At 41.3% G+C, this 22,172-nt stretch overlaps 1 protein-coding gene across 1 annotated transcript in view; it reads left to right on the forward strand.

The window, feature by feature from the left end:
- Dnhd1 (dynein heavy chain domain 1) overlaps window positions 1-22,172 on the forward strand; it is a 96,260-nt gene that overhangs the window by 71,823 nt on the left and 2,265 nt on the right. The window contains exons 26-40 of the mRNA XM_076842412.2: window positions 7,313-8,912; window positions 9,103-9,311; window positions 9,693-9,897; window positions 9,977-10,079; window positions 14,453-14,602; window positions 14,839-15,021; window positions 15,142-15,573; window positions 15,723-16,194; window positions 18,494-18,802; window positions 19,030-19,182; window positions 19,368-19,546; window positions 19,676-20,641; window positions 20,839-21,025; window positions 21,236-21,358; window positions 21,443-21,644. Coding sequence (XP_076698527.2) covers window positions 7,313-8,912; window positions 9,103-9,311; window positions 9,693-9,897; window positions 9,977-10,079; window positions 14,453-14,602; window positions 14,839-15,021; window positions 15,142-15,573; window positions 15,723-16,194; window positions 18,494-18,802; window positions 19,030-19,182; window positions 19,368-19,546; window positions 19,676-20,641; window positions 20,839-21,025; window positions 21,236-21,358; window positions 21,443-21,644 — 5,473 coding nt within the window. The remainder of the gene's footprint in view (window positions 1-7,312; window positions 8,913-9,102; window positions 9,312-9,692; window positions 9,898-9,976; window positions 10,080-14,452; window positions 14,603-14,838; window positions 15,022-15,141; window positions 15,574-15,722; window positions 16,195-18,493; window positions 18,803-19,029; window positions 19,183-19,367; window positions 19,547-19,675; window positions 20,642-20,838; window positions 21,026-21,235; window positions 21,359-21,442; window positions 21,645-22,172) is intronic.

Genomic DNA, 22,172 nt, shown 5'->3' on the forward strand with positions numbered 1-22,172 from the left:
CATTTTTTTCATGGTAATTTTAAAAGATGATTCTGTGATGTGTTTATGAAAGGTATGTGGCTTTAAATTATGAATTATATTGGTTGTAACTGTTCATATTTTCTTCCTTTTCTGTGGATTTAATTATCCCTATGGTATTTGTCTTCCAAATCATGTGTCTTTGAATCTCTTGATTTATAAATATATTATCTTAAATTTTCAAAATGAAGACATTTGACGCTGAGAGTCATCTCTTTTTTTACAATTTTCTTGACAAGACCCAGATCTTAGGCTCTTCTGTTTTCTTTGAGAATGGATCATGATATCTTAGAGTAGTTTTGATTTGCATTTCTCTGATTGCTAGAAATGATGAGCATTTTTTCATATATTTGTTGATTGATTGTATATCCTCTTCTGAGATGTGTCTGTTCAGGTCCTTGGCTCATTTGTTGATTGGATTATTTATTTTTTTGGTGCTTGGATTTTTGAATTCTTTATACACCCTAGAGATTAATGTTCTATCTTATGTGTGAGGAGTAAAAATTTGCTCCCAGGATGTAGGCTATCTGTTCACCTCACAGATTGTTTCTTTTGCTGAAAAGAAACTTTTTAGTTTGATTCCATCCCATTTATTGATTCTTGGTTTAAATTCTTGTGCTATAGGGGTCTCTGTGTGTGTGTGTGTGTGTGTGTGTGTGTGTGTGTGTGAGAGAGAGAGAGAGAGAGAGAGAGAGAGAGAGAAAGAGAGAGAAATTTTTTTAATATTTATTTTTTAGTTTTCAGTGGACACGTCTTTATTTTATTTTATTTATTTATTTTTTTTTTTGGTGGTGCTGAGGATCGAACCCAGCGCCTTGCACATACCAGGAGAGCACGCTACCGCTTGAGCCACATCCCTAGCCCAACTATAGGAGTCTTATTGAGGAAGTTGGGGCCTAATCCCACATGATGAATATTAGGGCCTACTTTTTCTTGTAATAGACACAGAGTCTCTGGTTTAATTCCAAGGTCCTTGATCCATTTTGAGTTAAGTTTTGTGCATGGTGAGAGATAGGTGTTTAATTTTATTTTGTTGCATATGGATTTCCAGTTTTCCAGCACCATTTGTTGAAGATGCTATCTTTTCTCTAGTGCATGTTTTTGGCACCTTTGTCTAATATAAGATAATTGTAATTTTGTGAGTTATTCTCTGTGTCCTCTATTCTGTACCATTGGTCTACCAGTCTGTTTTGGTGCCAATACCATGCTATTTTTGTTACTATTGTTCTGTAGTATAGTTTAAGGTCTGGTATAGCGATGCCACCTTCTTCACTCTTCCTACTAAGGATAGCTTTAGCTATTCTGAGTTTATTATTTTTCCACATGAATTTCATGATTGCTTTTTCTACTTCTATGAGGAATGCCATTGGGATTTTGATCAGAATTATATTAAATCTGTATAGTGCTTTTGGTATCATTTTGATAATATTAATTCTGCCTATCTAAGAGCAAGGTAGATCTTTCCATATTCTAAGGTCTTCTTTGGTTTCTCTCTTTAGGGTTCTGTAATTTTCATTGTATAGATCTTTCACCTCTTTCATTAAGTTTATTCCCAAGTATCTTTTTTTTTTTTAAGGTTATTGTGAATGGGGTAGTTTTCCTCTTTTCCTTCTCAGAGGATTTTGTCACTGATATACAGAAATGCCTTTGATTTATGGGGTTGATTTTATATCCTGCTACTTTGTTGAATTCATTTATTAGTTCTAAAAGTTTTCTGGTGTTGTTTTTTGGTTCTTCTAGGTATAGAATCAATCATCAGCAAATAGTGCTAATTTAAATTCTTCTTTCTGTATACATATCCCTTTAATTTCTTTCATTTGTCTAATTGCTCTGGCCAGTGTTTCAGGATTATGTTGAATAGAAGTGGTGAAAGAGGGCATCCCTGTCTTGTTCCAGTTTTTAGAGGGAATGCCTTCAATTTTTCTCCATTAGAATGATGTTGGCCTGAGGCTTAGCATAGATAGCCTTCAGGATGTTAAGTTATGTTCCTGTTATCCCTAGTTTTTCTAGTGTTTTGAACATAAAGGGTGCTGTATTTTATCAAATGCTTTTTCTGCATCTATTGAGATGATTATATGATTCTTACCTTTGAGTCTATTGATGTGATGAATTACATTTATTGATTTCTGTATGTTGAACCAAACTTGCATCCCTGGAATGAATCCCACCTAATCATGGTGCACAATCTTTTTGATATGTTTTACTATTCAATTTGCCAGAATTTTAGTTTATGTTAATTTTTGCATCTATGTTCATTAGAGTTATAGGCCTGAAGTTTTCTTTCTTTGATGTGTCTTTGCTTGGTTTTGCAATCAGGGTGATATTGGCCTCATAGAATGAGTTTGGAATTACTGCTTCTTTTTCTATTTCCTGAAATAAATTGAAGAGTATTGGTAATAGTTCTTCTTTAAAGTCTTGTAGAACTTGGCTGTGTATCCATCTGGTTCTGAGCTTTTCTTGATTGGTAATCTTCTGATGGCTTCTTCTATTTCCCCACTTAATATTGGTCTGTTTATTTCATCCATTGATATTGGTCTGTTCAAATTGTGTGTATCCTCCTGACTCAGTCTGGGCAAATCATATGACTTAAGAAAATTATCGATGTCTTCACTATCTTCTATTTTATTGGAATATAGGGTTTCAAAATAATTTCTAATTGTCTTCTGTATTTCTGTAGCATCTGTTGTGATATTGCCTTTTTCATCCCGTATGTTAGTAATTTGAGTTCTCTCTCTTCTTCTCTTCGTTAGCATGGCTAAGGGTCTGTCGATCTTATTTATTTTTTCGAAGAACCAACTTTTAGTTTTGTCAATTTTTTCAATAGTTTCTTTTGTTTCAATTTCATTGATTTCCACTCTGATTTTAATTATTTCTTGCCTTCTACTACATTTGCTGTTGTTTTGCTCTTCCTTTTCTAGGGCTTTGAGATGAAGTGTGAGCTCATTTATTTGTTGGTTTTTTTCTTTTTTTGAGGAATGACCTCCAGGTGATGAATTTCCCTCTTAAAACTGCTTTCATTGTGTCCCATAGATTCCGATATGTTGTGTCTGTATTTTCATTTATCTCTAAGTATTTTTTGGTTTCCTCCTTTATGCCTTCTGTAACCCATTGATCATTCAGTAACATATTGTTCATTTTCCATGTGGTCTGTTTAAATTGTGTATATCTTCCTGACTCAATCTGGGCAAATCATATGACTTAAGAAATGTGTTGATGTCTTCAATGTCTTCTATTTTATTGGAGTATAAGTTTTCAAAATAATTTCTAATTATCCTCTATATTTCTGAAGTGTCTGTTGTAATATTAACTTTTTCATCACGTATGCTGGTAATTTGAATTCTCTCTCTTCTTCTCTTCATTAGAGTGGCTAAGGGTCTGTTAATTTTATTTATTTTTTTAAAGAACCAACTTTTTGTTTGTCAATTTTTTCAATTGCTTCTTTTGTTTGATTTCATTTATTTCAGCTCTAATTTTAATTATTTCTTGCCTTCCACTGCTTTTGCTGCTGATTTCTTCTTCTTTTATCTAGGGTTGTGAGATATAGTGCAAGGTCATTTATTGTTGACTTTTTGTTCTTTTAAGGAATGAACTCCATGCAATGAATTTTCCTCTTAGTACTGCTTTCATAGTGTCTCAGAGATTTCAATATGTTGTGTCTATGTTCTCATTTATCTCTAAGAATTTTTTAATATCCTCCTCAATGTCTTCTGTAACCCATTGTTTATTCAGTAGCATATTGTTTAGTCTCCAGGTGATGAGAGAAATTTTTTATTTTTTATTTTGTTGTTGATTTCCAATTTCATTCCATTATGATCTGATAAAATGTGCTGCTGAGAAGAAAGTGTGTCTGCTTGATGCAGGTTGAAATATATATATATGTCAGTTATTGATTGTGTTATTGAGTTCTATAGTTTCTTTATTCAACTTTTGTTTGCAAGATCTATCCAGTAGTAAGAGAGGTGTGTTAAACCCAAGAATATTGTGTTGTGGTCAATTTGACTCTTGAAATTGAGAAGAGGTTTTTTTTTTTTTTTTTTTTTTTTTGATGAACATAGCTACACAATTGTTTGGGACATATATATTTATGATTGTTATGTCTTGTTGGTGTGTGGTTCCCTTGAGCAGTAAGTAATGTCCATCTTTATCCTTTTTGATTAACTTTGGCTTGAAGTCTACTCTATTTGATATGAGGATGGAAACTCCTGCTTGCTTCCACAGTCCATGTGAGTGGTATGATTTTTCCTAACCTTTCACCTTCACTCTGTGTATGTCTTTTACTATCAGATGAGTCTCCTGGAGGCAGTATATTGTTGGGTCTTTTTTTTAAAAAAATCCAATCTGCTAGCCTATGTCTTTTGATTGGCGAGTTTAAGCCTTTAACATTTAGGGTTATTATTGAGACAGGGTTTGTATTTCCAGCCATATTTGTTTATTTTTGTTATTTAACTTGAGTTGGTTCTCCTCTTTGATTAGTTTTTCATTTAGTGTACTACCTCCCTCTGCTGATTTTCATTGTTGTTTTTCATTTCCTCTTCCTGGAATAATTTGCCAAGGATGTTTTGTAGTACTAGTTTTCTATTTATAAATTCTTTTAACTTTTGTTTATCATGGAAGGTTCTTATTTCATCTTCAAGTCTACAGCTTAATTTTGCTGAATACAAGATTCTTGGTTGGCACCGTTATCTTGATTCTTTAAAGTACTAAAATTATAAAAAAAAAAAAGAAAGAAAGAAAAGAAAACTGATCAACAGAATTTTTTACCTAGCAAAGATACCCTTCAAAAATGAGGTGAGGTAAAATATTTTAGACACATAGGTTGAGAAAGTTCATGGCTGCTAAAACTTCATTATAATATTAAAAAGATGTTTCCCAGGCAAAAGGAAAATAACAGATATATAGAAAATAATGAAGAAGATCAAAAATTGTAAATATGTGGATACATATAAATGACTTTTTCTTCCTGTAGTTTCCTTAAAAAGATAGATGATCGCCTAAAATAAAAATAATAGCATCGTTAGATGGTTTGTTAATGTAGATAGAAGTAAAAGAAAGAATAAATACAACAGTAAAAGAATGGGGTAGGGAGAAACAAATTGAATTATACTGTTGTTAGTTTCATATTTGTGAAGTAGCATGTCATATGGTAAAATGTGAATTAGGAAGGGTGAAATCGGAAGTAGGAAAGGTCAGATATGAAGTGTGAAATGGTATAATATTAACTCTAACTTTGTTAAGTTAAAGGAGGCATATTGTTAGCCCTAGAAAAATTACTGAATAATAATAAAAATAAGGAGTATAGCTAAAGAGCCAATAAATATGAGATAATAAACACTTAAGTTATGCAAAAGAAAGCAAAAAGCTACAAAGGAATTTAAAATAGAACAAATAGAAAACAAATAATATGATGAACTTTAAACCAGACATATCAACAATTACATGAAATATAAGTGGACTAAATAAATATAAAAGGCCAGTGCTGTCAGACTAGATAACACAGGAAGACCTGATATGTGCTGTCTAAGAAATGCACATTAAAGATAAAAACACAGGGCTGGGGATATAGCTCAGAGGTAGAATGCTTGTCTAGCAGGTGTGCAGCCCTGGTTTGATTCCTAGCATAATAAACAGATTGAAAGTTAAAAAAAAAAAAGGCAGTGCTTAGAGATAAGGTTATGGCTTTAAATGCCTATTACAATACAAATAGAATGCATTATACAGAGTACATAATAACAAAGCATTTTAAGACAGAGTACTATTAGAGATATCAGGACATCTCATAGTTAAAAGACTTATCAGAAAGTCATAAAGGTTTATATATATATATATATATATATATATATATATATATATATATATATAGATAGATAGATAAATGAAGTGGGAAAGTTAATAATACTCCTCTCTAAATAGAACAATGCATTAAACCCATCAATTAAGAAATGCACTTTTTTCCAAGTACATAAGGAATATTCACAAAGATAGATCACATGCTGGGTTATAAAATGAATCTCAAAAAATTTCAAAGAACTAAAATTTTATGGAATATTTTCTCTGATCACAACAATAAAAATCAAGTAACAATGAGATACCTAGAAAATTCCCAAATTCTTTGAAATTAAACAGCAGACTTCTAAATGATTCATGCATCAAAAAAGAAATGATGAGAGAAATTAGAAAATATTTTGAATTCAATAGTAATTAAAATAATGCATATCAAAATGTATGGGATGCATCTAAAGCAGTGCATAGAGATAAGGTTATGGCTTTAAATTTCTATATAAGTGGGAAAGAAATTGGAATCAGTTATCTAAGTTTTCAACTCCAGAATCTGGAAAAAGAAAAAAAAAGTTAAACTCAAAACAATTAGGAGGAAGTAAATAACAAACATTAGAACAGAAAGCAATTAAATAGAAAAACAAACTAAATGGCATAAAACAAATTTTTATTTTTTATTATTTTTTTCTTCCATATTTTTGGTGTATTATAATTACACATGGTAGTGGGATCTATTGTTACATATTCATACAGGTATGATAAAACAATATAATCTGGTTAATATCATTCTCTAGTATTTCCCTTCCTCCTTCCCACTGTTCCATTTCCTCTACTTTACAGGTCTCCCTTCAGTTTTTATGAGATTCCCCTTCACACTTTTCCCTCCTTTTTCCCTCTCTTAGCTTCCACAAATGTTTATTCATTCATGCACTTATGGATACCTAGGCTAGTTCCACAATTTAGCTATTGTGAATGGCGCTACTATGACTATAGGTATGCATGTATTGCTATAGTACGCTGACTTTAATTCTTTAGGATCAATACTGAGGAGTAGTGTAGCTGGGTCATATGGTGGTTCTATTCCTAGTCTATGAGGAGTCTCCATACTGATTTCCATTTATAATCCTAACAACAGTGTAAAAGAAGTGTACATGTGATATAACTACACTCTGACTGAAATCATTGCACTTCCCCCCTAATTGTGATCTGATCCATTTCCCAACCATCTCGGCTTCCAAATCTTATTACAGTATTCATTTTCCTTCAGTTAATGAATAATTGGTCATAGAGATAGGATCTGGGGAAGAAAAGAGAGGAAATTGCTCAATTTTAGGAAATTGTGGGGCAGAGAGAAAATGACTTGCTGAAATGTTGCCACGGCCCAACACATCAGATACACAAAATTCCTTTAGAACTGGGTATCCTAGAAGCAAAGCCAGGAAGTAAGAATAAGAGGAACAGGAGGACATTTTCATGTGGACTTCCAGATGTGCTCACTGTTGTTCTTCATGTTCCACAGACCCAGAAAAGAGCTGCCAACCAGTACTGGAGACTCTGCGTCAGGCCATGGATGGCACTGTGTATGCCTACAGCACCTTGGAATTGCAGACACTGCAGCCTACAGTCAACTTCCTTGCCACTGCCACAGTGCCAGGATGCTGTGAGCGCCCACTCTGCCCACGCCTCTTTCGACTCTTCACAGTGCTGGCCCTAGAGAGCATGACCCAGGCTACCATGCTGAGCAGGCATGTGCCTAGCCTCCAAGCCTGGCTCGAGCGCTTCCCCTTTGTGGAGAGAGAGAGTGTTCTGGCAAGAGCCCTGGTCCGGGCCTCAGTAGAGGCCTGGGAGGCTATGTGTGACTCCTTCATGCCTTCACCCCTCCACCCACACTACCACTTCTCTCTGCACTCTGTGAGCCATCTTTTGGGAAGCCTGCAGCTATTGCCTACCAGAATAGGCTCACGGGGTTTCGTAGATTTTCCCAACCACCAGGAGCACTTGCGCCTTGTATCAGGCTTGCGTGGCACTCGCCTAACTACTATGATGGCTATGCGGAGCATGGTGCGTCTTTGGTTACATGAGGCACAGAGAACTTTTTGTGACCGGTTGAACAGCCCTAAGGAACGCTCTTTCTGTGCCAAGCTGCTCCTAGAAGTAGCTCAGAATGTTTTCTGTGGTGGGCCAGGGCCCCAGTACTTGGACAAGGACCATGAGGAGGAGGAGGAGGAGAGGGTACCTGAAGTGGAATCTGAAGGGGAGTTGGCCCAGTGGGAGGACTTAAGCAATAGTAATAGTGAAACAGATGAGGAAGAGGATCCCTATGGCCTTCAAGCCACAGCAGGCTTACATTCCAGGGAACCAAGTCTAGCACCATCCATAAGGCCAGTACAAAGGGAGATTATAGAAAGCACAAATCACAAGATACAGCAGGAGGAAAGCAAAAGGGCTTCTCACAATGAGTTCCAGTCAAAGAAATCCAAGAGTTTGTTGCAGAAATCATCCCAGATAGACCTGATTTCACCCCTGTTGTTACCGGTATTACTACTGTGTCCTCAGGAAAAGCCCTCAGATCTGGTCTTCAGTCAGGAGTTGATACTGGGATCCAACTCTGAGAGCCCCAACTTATATCTGGAACGGCAGTGGGAGAGCCTGGAAAAACAGTTGTCCACCTCAGCTGCTCAGCTGGGGCTGAGCCCCCACCTTGCCTGGTGCCACTCCATGGCCCAGCATGTGGCCCGCCTGGTCCGAGTTCTGGCCAAGCCCAGGCAGCATGGCCTATTGCTCTCAGGAACTCTGGGTACTGGGCGCTGTACTGCCATCACTCTGGCCTCTAGCATTTGTCAGGCCCGCCTCTTCCATCTGCCATCTAGTTCAGAGGAGGACATTCTCCAGTGTTTGAGAGATGCCAGCTGGCATGCTGGCATATTAAACCAGCCAGTGGTCTTACTGGTACCCAAGAGTGTGGATCTCGCTACCCTCCATCACCTAGTAGCCCTGGCAACCTCAGGCAGTTTCCCTGACCAGTACACAGAGGCAGATCTGGACAACATTGAAGAACATGTACCAATGGAGAACCTTGATATCAAAAACAACACTAAGAAGGAAGTGGCATTGCAGTGGTAAGTCCTAAAGCCCCATACCTGGGTCTTCTCTGCTCTTACTCTGTCCTGCCCAAAAGGCTATAAGGAAATCTATGTGCTATTGTGAAGGCTCTTAAGATGAGGGCTAAGTGGTCAGGATTGGAACTGGGACCCGGTAGGGCAAACGGGATAAGAAGAAGACAGCCGCTGACTGACTCCTGGCCCACAGGTTCTACCAGCAAGTGTGTAGCCACCTGCACATGTTTTTCCTGATGGGAGATTACCAGGCCCACAAGCAACTGCCCTCAACCCTTTACCTGAGGCTCGTTCAACTAGCCACTGCCAGCATTGACTATTATGAACCCTGGGACCAAGCTTCCTTAGTCAGGGTAGCCCAGCACTATCTGGAGGGTGCTCAGAGTCTACCCCTTGATGATGGTGAGCCTTTTTCTTGACCTTACCAGTCATTTCAACTAGGTTCTAATTAGGATTATTACCTAGGCCAGTGTCTGTCTATCTCTGTTTGTCTCTGATTCTCGTGTGTGTGTGTGTGTGTGTGTGTGTGTGTGTGTGTGTGTGTGTGTGTGTTTACTGAGCTCCCTTCACATTTTCTGACCTCCGGCCAGTGTCTGTCTATCTCTGTTTGTTTCTGATTCTCGTGTGTGTGTGTGTGTGTGTGTGTGTGTGTGTGTGTGTGTGTGTGTTTACTGAGCTCCCTTCACATTTTCTGACCTCCTTTCCGGAGCTAGAATAGAGACCCTTATCTTTCCCACTTTCCTATGGGCTTACAAGTCCAGGCTAAAGCCATACCCATTGCAGATTGCTTGAAGTACCCAGATCTCCAGGCCTCTATTTCCAGTGTGGCCAAAGCCATGGCCCTCATCCACCTTTCGGCTGCCTACTACCATGAGCACCTGTGTCCTGCATTGCCACTTGTCACCCCCAAGACTTTCCTAGACCTTCTGGACACCTTCATGCTGCTGCGGCAACAGATGACCCTTAAGTTAAAGAATAGGGCCCAGCGGTAAGTGGCCCCATTCCCTGAAGTTTACCTCCTTATGCTCCCTTAAGTCCACTCACTGTGTGGTGCATTGTACCTTCAGAATCTATAATGCCCTAGAGAATCTGAAAAAGCTGATTGAGCAGCACAGTACCCACAACAACCTGGTCTACATTTTGGAACAGCAGCTAAAAGGCTCTCAGCAGGTAAGAGGGAGAAGACTATCAGATTCATAAGGTTGTGTTAATGCAGGAGTACAAAAGAAAAATTAGAAGGAACCAATGAGAGTGAAGCTTGGTTCTGATTTCCCTAAAGTCCCTCTTAATTTCTCCAGGTGATCTCTCTAATCCTGACTATCTCCTCCTTAAGAACTCTGGCTCAAAAGTTTTATGACACAGTTGAGACTAGATTGATTCTTCATAACACATGAAACTCAAGTGTCTGCTTCTGGTACCTCCTCGTGTCTTGACTATGTGAAGTTCAGTGTGATCCCAAGATCTCCATATATACTCATGAGGGATTCAGCAGGGATAGCAATATCATGGCCACCTCCCACTCTTATCATTTTCCCTTGAATTCACTAGCATTGCTAGTCAGCTCATCTCTTGTAGCCATCTTTTTTTCCTTATACCACTTTGTCCTATACCTCTTTCTTCCAAAAAGCACCATAAGGTGGTTGTGTATAGTAAGGAGATGTGAATGAATGAGGGTAGTAGGGGAAAATTTACAGCATATCAAAGAAATAAGCATGTTTAAATATTATACTGTACATCAATATCCTAAATATCCTTACTCACCCTCTACTGGGCGTTTCTAGGTGACTGACCAACTTTTCTATATCACGCCCATCCCCCAACACCTGTACCACATGTTATTCAATTAATTTTTCTTTCAAAGTTCCCTGAATACATTTTTTCATGGAATAGAGTTTTTTTTCTAGTCCAAACCCCAAATCCTTTTATTTGTTATATAGAACAATCATCTTCTTCTAGCAAATCTGAATAAAACTGGTGGGGTGTGGGTCTCCATACCTTATATGGGCAAATATTCGCAGTTGTTTTCCCAAACAAAAGAAGTCTTGGTTTATTTTTAATAAGAGGTATTTTGAAATAACACTTTTCTTCCTACAGCATAAGACCTTGGAAAAGGTTCAGAGACCACTACAGAGAAGTGAAATAGTGCCCAACTCACAACTGGGTAATCTGATTGGCTTTTTAGTAGGCTTTCAGGCCTTAAAAATCCTAATGCATGGCTCCATATGGCTCTTCCATATGGGTGCCCTCCAAATATCACTTGGGGTTGCACAGCTCGAGAGGCCTGGCTTATGTTGTGTCTACCTACATAGTTTCCATAATGCTCTATGAAACTGTGCCACCTGGAATTCTCAAGGTACTGGAATCCTCTTACTATCCATTAGCTAGGATGCCTAGCATAGATTACACATAAAGATTCAGCCAAGTTGTAAAAGAAAGAAAAGAAAGGAAGGGACAAGAGACTACTTCCCCTTATTTCCCAAATTCCAGTTTCTTTCTTGTCCTGGGTCCTACTTTTTCCCAAGATTATTCATACTAGGAATTACTGTTTTGGTTTAAGAGTACTGGCATTCCTTGATCATCTACATCAGACCACAACACAAGAAGCCCCATATCTAGATAAAAGATATTCATAGTCTCAGGGATCATTCAGAATTAGATGCCTTGGTGTTTTAGTCAGGATTTTTTTTTTTTTTTTTTTTTTTTGGTTCTGTAACTAAAAGATCTGACTATAACAATTGTAGAGGAAGAAAAGTTTAAAATGGGGGCTCACGGTTTCAGAGGTCTTAGTCCACAGAAGATCAGCTCAATTCCTCAGGGCTCTAGGTGAGGCAGAACATCATGGTGGAAGAGTATGGCAGAGAGAAGCAGCTCACATATTGATCAGGAAGCAGAGAGAGAGGTCTCCGCTTGCTAGATACAAATATATACCCCAATGCCATGCCCCTACTTTTTCCAGCCACACCCCACCTGCTTCCAGTACCACTCATTTAATCCCATCAGGGATCAATTCACAAATCAGGTTAAGGCTCTCATAACACCATCATTTCTCTTCCAAACCTTGCATTGTTCCATACATGAGCCTTTTGGGGACACCTCACATCCACACCATAACACTTGGTGATTCACTCAACAGCCATAATAGTGTGTAATTTTTCTAATGTTCCACACCCTAGGAAATACCCCCACTAGGCACCTAATCATTTAAGCCAAATCCCAGGAGTCATTTTGTGATCTTCCATTTCTTTCTCATCTCATATTCAATTGGCTCATTTGTTCATTACTGTACTCAACAAAATTAATCAAAACCTATAATCATTTTGTCCGGGCACTTACTAATATTTACATATATTTATGTCTACATTTAGATTGATACACAGGTAGACAGACAGATGATAGTTTCCTTGCCATAAGGAATCCAAGATGGCTATCGTTTTTCCATTTTCTGATGAGAAAACGGAGATCCAAAGAGGCTAGAGAAGCTTCCTTAAACTTATAATATCATGATGAGGATTAAATGAGATTTCGCATGTAAAGGCTTTAGAAAGGCTGTCATATAGTCATGACTTAATATGTTTGTTATTATTAATATTAGGTCAGACTGCCTCCTAATAAGGGGAGATAAGACACTGCCCTTGACTTCATGGTGTCTACAATTTTCCAGAGATATAGATTCATCAAGGAAATATCCAAACAGTATGCTATGACAAAGTCCAGAGGGGGCTGATGTAGTAAGAATTCTAGAGAAAACAGTGTGGTGATATATACCTGTAATCCCAGCAACTCAAGAGACTGAGGCAGGAGAATCACAAGTTCAAGACTAGCCTCAGGAACTTAGCAAGGCCCTAAGCAACTTAGCAAGACCCTATTAAAAAAAAAAAAAAAAAAAAAAAAACTTTTAAAAAAGGGCTAGGGATGTGGCTTAGGTTCAATCTCTAGTACAAAAAAAAAAAAAAAAAAAAAGAAAGAAAGAAAGAAAGACAGTGCCCCCAGAATGGTACTGATGTTGAAGCTTAAAGGCTAGATAAGATTTGGCCAGATGTAGAGAGAGGTGGGAAGGAAAAATGTTCCAGGCTAAAGTAACAGCTTGTGTAAAAGCCTAGAGGCAAGAGAACACATGCCATTTTGGAGGACCTGAAAATTGGAGTGGCTGGAGAGTAGTATTTTGAGAGAGTTAAAAAGATGAGATTGGAAAAATGAGTAGGTCAAGGTGATCAAGGTGGCATTGTCAATCAAACAAAGGGAGAGGACACCCCTCATAGGAAGGGACATTTCAGAGGGAGGGGGACGTGTGTTAAAGAACATTATGATGATGAGATTCAGTTTTTAGAAAACCAGTCAGGCTGCAGTGTGGGGAATGAATTAGGGGAGAGAAATAAAAGACCATTCAGGAATCTTGTGCAGGTCAGGAGAGAGATCCTGAATGTGAGTGATGCATGTTTCGGATGGAAGTGGACATGAGAGAAATGTTGGAGGTGTAATTGTAAAAGACCTCAAAGAGCCTGGGTTTAGGGGAATAGAGGTAACAATCAGAATTCTTCCTTGAGAAATCTGAGCATATTTTGCCACAGTTCTCTGAGAACAAGAATGCAAGAATTACAGTAGATGGGGTAGAGAGAGAAGATGGGAGGAGAGGGGAGGGGAGGGGGGATAGTAGAGGATAGGAAGGGCAGAAGAATACAACAGACACTAGTATGGCAGTATGTAAAAAAGTGGATGTGTAACCGATGTGAATCTGCAATATGTATACGGGGTAAAAATGGGAGTTCATAATCTGCTTGAATCAAATGTATGAAATATGATATGTCAAGAGCTTTGTAATGTTTTGAACAACTAATAATAAAAAAATTAAAAAAAAAAGAATGCAAGGAGAGGTAAGATTGTAGAAGAGCTGAGGCATAACCAATACATTCATTTTGGGGGCATGAGGAATCTGAGGGGCCTGTAAAACATCCAAGGAGAGGTTTCCACTATGCAGATGGGTACACAGTGTAGGGCTTGGCAGTAATATAGCTAAAGAGGAATTTGACAGTATTTAGAATATAATAGAAGCCATGAAATTAGGGATGGTGTGTTGAAGTGTAGACTGGGAAGTGATTCCTGAAAAAATTTCTGAGGAGTAGTGAAGGGACAGCAGGGGAAGAGAGTAAGAAAAAGCAACTAGAGATATTGTAGAAAGCCCAAGGGGAACACAGTATCATGAAAGCCAAGGGAGAAGAATTTGTTTAAAAGAGAGATTTATCTTCTGTGACAACTGCTGCTAAGGGGTCAAATAAGATAAATAGCATAGCATAATAGTTACATGCTCAGACTTTACAATCAGATTTTCTTAGCCTGTATGGTAAACAAGTTGCAAGGAAAGCAACCACCTACAGGGGGCTGCATTACCAGATGCCAAGCAGTAAGTGACAGACCAAGAGCTCAGACTCATTCTGTGCCTACTCAGAGTTCAGTTTTGTTATCCTATCATGCCCATGGGGTCTCCCCCTGGCATGTTCCCACACAGCTCAGAATCTGGAGCTACAGGGCCTGATCTCTGTTCACAGAGCCTCATCAAATTTCGGCAGCAGCTAGAGCAAAGCAAGCTCCTGTACAAGCGGCAGATAGCAGAGTGTCGTCATCAGGAGCACCTAATTGAGAACCTAGCCAAGCAGCGAGACTCCCTGCAGTCTCAGTATCAGGCTTTCCTGGAAAAGGTATGTTTTTCCTGCCATGTGCCCTCTACTGGTCTTTGCTTGGGAGAGGATAGCCCCTAACAGGATGCTCAGTGGAAGGGTTGGGGAGACTCATGATGGAGTCTCCAGGGGGAGGGGGCAAAGGTTATCTTGGGGAGTGCCCTTCATGAGAACTCCTAGGAGAAAATTAAAAAACATCTTGAAAAGGAAGCTCATCTCTCAGAAGCTCGCTTCAGCAAGCACCTCTCCTCATGTAGATGGGCAAGGCATTTCTGGGTCCTCTGAGTCAGCTGCAGGTGACTGACTTTGAGGAGATAAGGAGCTATCGAGCACCACCAGAATCTGTAATCCGGGTGACTGATGCATTGTGTGAACTGTTCCACCATGAAACAGGCTGGACCAATGCCAAGCAACTTTTATGCACTGAAGATTTTTATCAGGTAGGGATAATGAAGGAGTAGATGGGAGGCACACAGGATAGACTTGGCAGGGATAGACTTTTGGGTCAAGGTCCAGAGCATCCATGTCGTCCCTTCTCCCCTGAACACACTTCCTCCCAGGAGTTGGTATTCTTCCCCAAGGAGAAGATGAAAGACTCAGAGCTGATAAAATTAGAACAAACTCTGAAGGATCCAGGCATGAGTGATGCAGCTCTGAGGGCAGTAAGCATACCCACAGCAAACCTGGCGATCTGGCTCCGGGCTGTTCTGCGTTATGGACTGGCACAGCGCCGGGGTGTGCCCACGGGCCTGCTGCTGAGGCAGGTGGAGGCAACACTGGCTCGGGAGCAGGCCCGCTTAGGTCAATTCCAGTTTCAAGCCCAGGACATGCTGGAGAATATTTTGGCCCTGACTAAGAAGCTAGAGGATGCCCAGATTTCCCACAGCCATGTGGTACAGACTCTCAATCAGGCACAATGTGGCCAGTATCACAAATGGCCCATAAAGTCTACACTGCTCACACCCATGAACAACTGGTGTGCACAGCTCCAGGTAACCAACCCTCTCCCATATGTCTTCTTCCTTGTTCATTTCACACCCTGCCACCCTATGCCCTAACTGCTTCCTGCCCCACCTTCCTTGCTTTCCTCCATACCTCTCCTCGCTGGACTAAACACCCTCTGGTCTTCCCTTCACACCAGAAGTTGAGGGGACACTGCAAGACTATGTTTGGAGATGCCCTCCTGTGTTCTGCTGCCATCACGTACTTGGGTCCCTTCCCACCTCTCCGTCGCCAAGAGCTACTAGACAAGTGGCTGGCTCTGTGTAGGGGCTATCAGGAGGCCCTGGGTCCAGATGATGTGGCACAGGCACTGAAGCAGAAGCAGAAATCTGTCATCATGCCTCAAAAAAACCCCCTGTTGCCCACATGCTCTCCCTTCAGTATTCTGTCACTGCTAAGCTGTGAATCTGAACAGTATCAGTGGGACCGGGACCTGAAGCCCCAGGCAAAGTCGGCCCGCTTGGCAGGCCTGCTTCTGGGGAGCTCCACTCACTACTATAGTTGCCGTTGGCCTCTGCTGCTTGACCCCAGCAATGAGGCACTCATCTGGTTGAACCCACTGCCTCTGGAAGATAAAAGATGCTTGGCACAAGCCCCCACTGAGCGCAGAGGTAAGGCAGAGACAATAATACATGCTTCTGGGATATCTGAACTGCCCAACCCTCTGAGCCTTATGTGATCTTCCCTGGCTAGAATATCCCAGATTTTATCAGCCTATGCTATATATTTTTTTTTGTTCATATTGCAATGAAAACCAATTCATGGTCTTCCACTTCTCAGGTTTATTTGGTATTATTAGAAACCTTGCCTTCACCCCAGAGTTTTAGTACTCAGATTTGTTCAAAAATTCTAGAAGAACATTTTTATTGATTCTGTTTAGATCAGGAATCCCATCTGGGTGGCATGTTGGAAGGAAAATTTGCTAGAAGGAAGAGGGGATGCTTTATCTCCCAGAAAATGGGGTTGGTGTGCTGCATTAGTGAGGAAAAAAATGTGAACTCTTGGAAAAAAGTTCTTTGAAGATGTCATGAGGGCTGGGGCTGTGGCTCAGTGGTGGAGCACTTGCCTAGCATGTGTGAGGCCCTGGGTTCGATCCTCAGCACCACATAAAAATAAATAAATACAATAAAGGTACTGTGTTCAACTACAACTAAAAAATAAAATGAAAAAAAAAGATGTCATCAACTTCTGAACATTGAAATAATATCACCCTAGATTTAGAGTGGGCTCTAAATCCCATGACAAGCATCTTATAAAATACAGAAGAAAAGACATACACAAAAGAGAAGTCCATGTGAAAAGGGAGACCAAGATTGGAGCTTTTTGGCCACTAGCTAAGGAAAGTGTGGAACCACCAGAGTATGGAAAGAGGCAAAGAAGGCTCTCTTTAGAACCTTGGCAGAAGTATATCCTGCTGAAACCTTGATTGCAGACTTCTGGTTTTCACAACTATGAGAAAACTAGTTTCTGTTGTTTAAGCTACCAAGTTTGTGGCAATTTGTTACCATAGTCCCGGAAACTAATACACAATATATCATGCAAGGTATCATCTGTCCTTCCAAGTATCATGTCAGAGTTGCTGCTGATTTTCAGAAATATGAAGAGCCAAATGTGATAGGCAGAATTTTGGCCTTTGTGACCTTTGCCTTTTGATGTTATTTCCAGGATTATGTTATGTTACATAAAAAAGAGTTTGAAGAGTTAATTAAAATTACTAATCATTTGGCATTAAGATAGAGATATTATCCCAGATTATCTAGATGAGCCCAGTATAATCAAATGAGGCCTTCAGAGCAGAAAGGAAGAAAGAAAACAGTCAGATTTGAAACACAAGGAGGATTCAATGAACTGTTGCTAGCTCAAAGATAGTGGGGGCTACAGGGCAAGTGTGAGAAATTAGAATAGTGTGTGAAAGAATAGGTAGGCATGGGGCATGTATCTGAAGTCCCAGCTACTTGAGAGATTGAGGCAGGAGGATCACTTGAACCTAAGAGTTCAAAACCATCCTGGGCAACACAGCAAGATCCCATCTCAAAACAAACAAATAAACAAACAAACAAAAAACCAGCCTAGAAAAGGACCTCAAGCCCCAGATGAGATGGGAAGCCCCATCTGACACTTTGATTTTAGCCCAGTGTAGCCCTGTGCAGAAAATCCAGCCATGCTGTGGATTAATGGGTTGAATAGGTGAGACTGCTAACCTACAGAAGGGTAGAGAATAAACTGGTGTTATTTCAAGCTGCTAATTTTGTGGTAATCTGTTAGCAATAAAAAAAAAATGAATGCACTGAACTATGGATCTGGCAAAGAGAACCAGTTTGGCCCAGGAATTATCTGGGCAGCATAGCAAGGGGTCAAGGGAGTTGGGAATGGTTGTTGATTAGCCAACTATCTGTGTTTACCACACCACCCATGATTTAGCTAATTCCACAGTTTACAGACTTTCACTTACAAGTTACTACTTCCAGGTACTGATTTCCAAATTAGTGAGGATTCTTTAAGTTGTTAGTACCAGAATTATCTCAAGTTAAAAAAAGTAGGGAGCAGGGGAGGCACTGACTCTTCTAACCAACCTATAGAAAGGGCAGAAATGGAGCCAATTTCAGAGATGACTAACTCCCTCCCTTAATTTTAAAGTAATAATAATAATAAGCAACATTTATCGAGCACTTACTAGGCACCGGCCTAGGTGTTTTCTTTGTGTCATTGTATTTAATCTTCACGGTAATCCTATGAGGTCATCACTAATATCAATTCCATTTTGTTGATGAGGAAACTGAGTCACAGAGCTTAAACAGCTTTCCTAAAGTGTCTTACTTCCCTCATGGAATGGAGTCCTTGGATGAATAGTGCTCCGCCAGAGTCCAAATCCTCCTCTCATAAATGTTTCTGTGCATCTTTCTGTCACAGGGAAGAGTCTAATGGCAAGTCAAGAGAGAGAGAATAAAAATGAGTATGTAGAAGAAGATGATGATTGTGACGAGAAAAATAAGGCTAAAGACCAAATAGAAGAGCAGAAGGCAGAAGAAAGTGAAAATGAGGAACAGGAGAAAGAGCAAGAGCAAGGGGAGAAAGAAGAAGAAGAGAAAAAGAACAAGGCAGAGAAACACAAGTCCAGCCTAGCCTCGGAAACTCAGTCTTCACCTTGTCTCTGCTTTAATGTGCTCTCAGGTGCTGACCCAGAGTTGGGTCCTCAGCTTTTGGAGGCAGCTGCCAGTGGTAAGAACTGATGCCCACCCACCATTACCCCCTCTTGTCCTCCCCTGATTCTGTGACCCCATATACCTCTCACATCTCAATCTGACTTCAGTTCCCATCCTTCATCCCATTATGTTGAAAAATCTCAAAGGAACCCTATTTGTTGGAGGATAGCTGCTCAGGGTCAGCTCTTGTGGGTACCATGGGTGCTGGCATTGTGGGTGGGTTGTCCTTGCTTCCCCTCACAGGCCTGCCTGTGCTTCTGACCAACATGGAGCTGGGCCTATGGTGCCAAGAACTACAATGCCTGCTTCAGCGGGAGAAGCTGAGTCTACCCAAGGTGCAGCCTGGCTTCTGTCTCTATCTGAGCACTACCCTCCCACTCTGTGCCTTGGAAAAAGGTGAGACCCAGAGGGCACATTGCTAGCACAGTTTTGTGGGCACACTAGGATCCCAGGACCAGTATTTAGAGGGCTTGACTCAACCTGAGCAGGCTCAGAATGTAGTAAGGAGCCATACCCCTTGTCTGCCCCCTCCTTGGCTCTGCCAAGGGTGAGGGTTTAAGCACATTCCATGTGACTCCAAGTGCTAGGTTATGAACTGCTAAAGGGGCTGAATGTCCTGGATTTGTCCCTGAACATGGAAATACTAGAAGAACAGATGCTGCATGAAATCTTGTGCAGGGAGCATCCTGAGCTTGAGGCCCGCTGGCAGGACATAAAAATCAGAGCCCTGGATGCCTGTGAAGATGTGGAGGCTGCTGAGGTGCCTGGGGGTCCAGTCTGTGGGATAGGATAAGCACTGGAAGGGCCTGGGTGCAGAGGTGGAGATGAATGTAGATATTTGGGGACTGTGGGAAAGGGCCAGATCCACCTAACAAATTACTATATACAGGAGCGGTTGCTGACGATGATGCTGATGCAGAAACAAACCCCTCAGAAACCAGCTAAGTTTCTGCGGGATATGGTGAGGTCCCAGGCAGAGATATGTCAACTGCGTGCTCATTGTGAGGAGCTAGAAGGTCAAAAACTGAAGGAGATGGAATTGTGGGTATCCTACCAGCATGTAGTTAGACATGGAATGGCCTTAGTGAATGCCCTAAGCCCACTGCAGAACTTGCTCCCATTTTTCCGGATGAAACCAAAGGACTGGCTGGTGGTCACAAAGAAAGCTCTAGACAGCATGAAGCCACATGATATAAAGCATGGGGAGGACCTGGCCAGCCATCTACTGCAGATAAAAATGCACCTGACCCACCAGCTTCTGGGCAGCACTGTGGCTTCACTAGGCCTGACCCAAGTACCCTTGGTGGGTACCTTGGGTGCTTTGGCTCTGCTGCATGTGACAAGGAAGGCATCAAAGCTAGAAAGCTTGGCACTCTGGCCTGGACTGGCAACCTCTGCCAGCACTGAATACAGTAAGCCAGACCCAGGTGTGGTTCGGCCAGCCTGGCTAGGGCCAAGAGCCTGGCAAGAATGTGGGATGTTGGAGCTGCTGCCTCCATTTGTTGGGCTGCGTGCATCCCTAGCGGGCCACTCCAATATTTGGCAGGAATACCTGTCGCTATCATCCACAGTGCTGGGTCCTGCACCTGGGCCAGGTCCTGAGCCACTCAGCCTCATTCAGAAGCTGATCCTGTGGCGTGTGCTGCGACCTGACTGCCTGGCAGGTGCTTTGGCAGACTTCACCACCAGCCTCCTGGGGAGGCCCCTGGATGAAAATCTGGCTGCTCACACCATGCCCCTTGAACAGAGTCAGGCTACTCAGCCCATACTGATCTTACTGCCTTCGACTGGCCACCCCACAGCCATCCTGCATCCTCTGACTGTCATCCAGAAATTGGCTGCTGAGCATGAACAGGTTTGGACCCAGTCTTTTGGTCACAGAGTGACTGGGCCTCTGGGGGCTGGGAGAAGGTGTGAATGCCCTCTCTCAGCATTCTCAAGGATCTTTCTATATTACTGAGGTACTTTTTGGATCATTGTGGTATTACTTTGAGTCTCTTGGGTTGCCTTGGGATTGCTTTGAGTCACTCTTCTGTCTCTATTTGTCTCCAGGGACAGAAACACCTGCAAGTGATAGCCCTGGGCTCTGAAGTTTGGAACCCAGTCTCAATTGTGGTCAACACTCTATGCCAAGCCATGTTGGAGGGGTACTGGCTGGTGCTGGATAACTGTCATCTGGTGCCCCACTGGCCAAGAGAGCTGATCCAACTCTTGCTGCAGCTGATAGGCAGAGCCAAAGGTGAGTTTGTTGCCTAGAAATGGCTTTCAGGACCACACCCGAACTTGGGCTATAACTTGAACTCTCAAGTTCACTGTCAAATTTCCTAGCTCCAGGCCTGTGCTCTTGGCCATGTGTCTGACTCCTGATTCCTCAGTCTCTAATCTGATCCCTGGACTTGTGTCTGATCCAATACCTAATGACTGATCTCAATCCCTTGTCTAACTCTAGTAGTTTCAGAGATGGAATTGGAACTGCTTTCAACCCAACCTGAAAGAAGGAATGTGGTTACTGTCCACAAAGATTTCCGTCTTTGGCTTATTGTTTCTGCAGAGGCTACTGCTTCCTTGCCAGGTAAGGAGTATCCCCCAACGGTCTCAAATCAGAAATGGGAGAGCAATTCTGCTGTGCTGACTCAGGACTCTTCTTCCTCTCCAGCTGTGCTGACTCAACACTGCATGCCTGTTTTCTGGGACCAGTCCCTGGAATTGGGCCGCATCTTGATTGACAGTATGGAGTTAGCACAGCAAGGACTCTACATGCAACCTTTTGATCAGGCACTATCTCTGCTCCTCCTACATGGCCTCCTGCTACACCGACAGCTCTATGGAATGAAGTTGCAGGCACACAGGGGGCTCTGGTGAGGGACTCACTTATGCTGTTGAGTCAGTCACTCAGAAAACACTGAGTATCTTCTACACACTAGGTTGAGTAAAACTAATTCATCTTCCAAAGAGTGAAGGAAAGAGGAATTCTAGGAAGGCTTCTCTGAGGACTTTTAGGATCTCACTTTAAATTGAATCTTAAAAGTTGAGGCAAATCAGAGCCTTTCTGAACAGAGGGAACTAAGTTCAACATAAGGGTGATTTCAGTATAGTTGAGGTGAACCTGCTGGGTATTGAGTAGGGAGAGGCCAGGCTTATCAAAAAGGACCTTTAAGACCATAGCAAAGGGATCTGATGTTATCCTAAGAATAGTGAGAAGCCACTGAAGGTATTAAAGTAGAAGAAAGAATGTGATCATGTTTGTCTGTTGGAAAGACCACTGGTTGCAGAGTGGAAAGTGAAACAGAGGAGGTGGTATTAGAAGCAAACAGAATAGTTTGGGGAGGTTCTAGTAGTCTCCAGGGAAAAAATCATAGTATGGTATGTAGGGAATAGGGTGGTAG

Source organism: Callospermophilus lateralis, chromosome 2 (assembly GCF_048772815.1).
Source record: "Callospermophilus lateralis isolate mCalLat2 chromosome 2, mCalLat2.hap1, whole genome shotgun sequence".
In the NCBI taxonomy this organism is placed as follows: Eukaryota; Metazoa; Chordata; class Mammalia; order Rodentia; family Sciuridae; genus Callospermophilus; species Callospermophilus lateralis.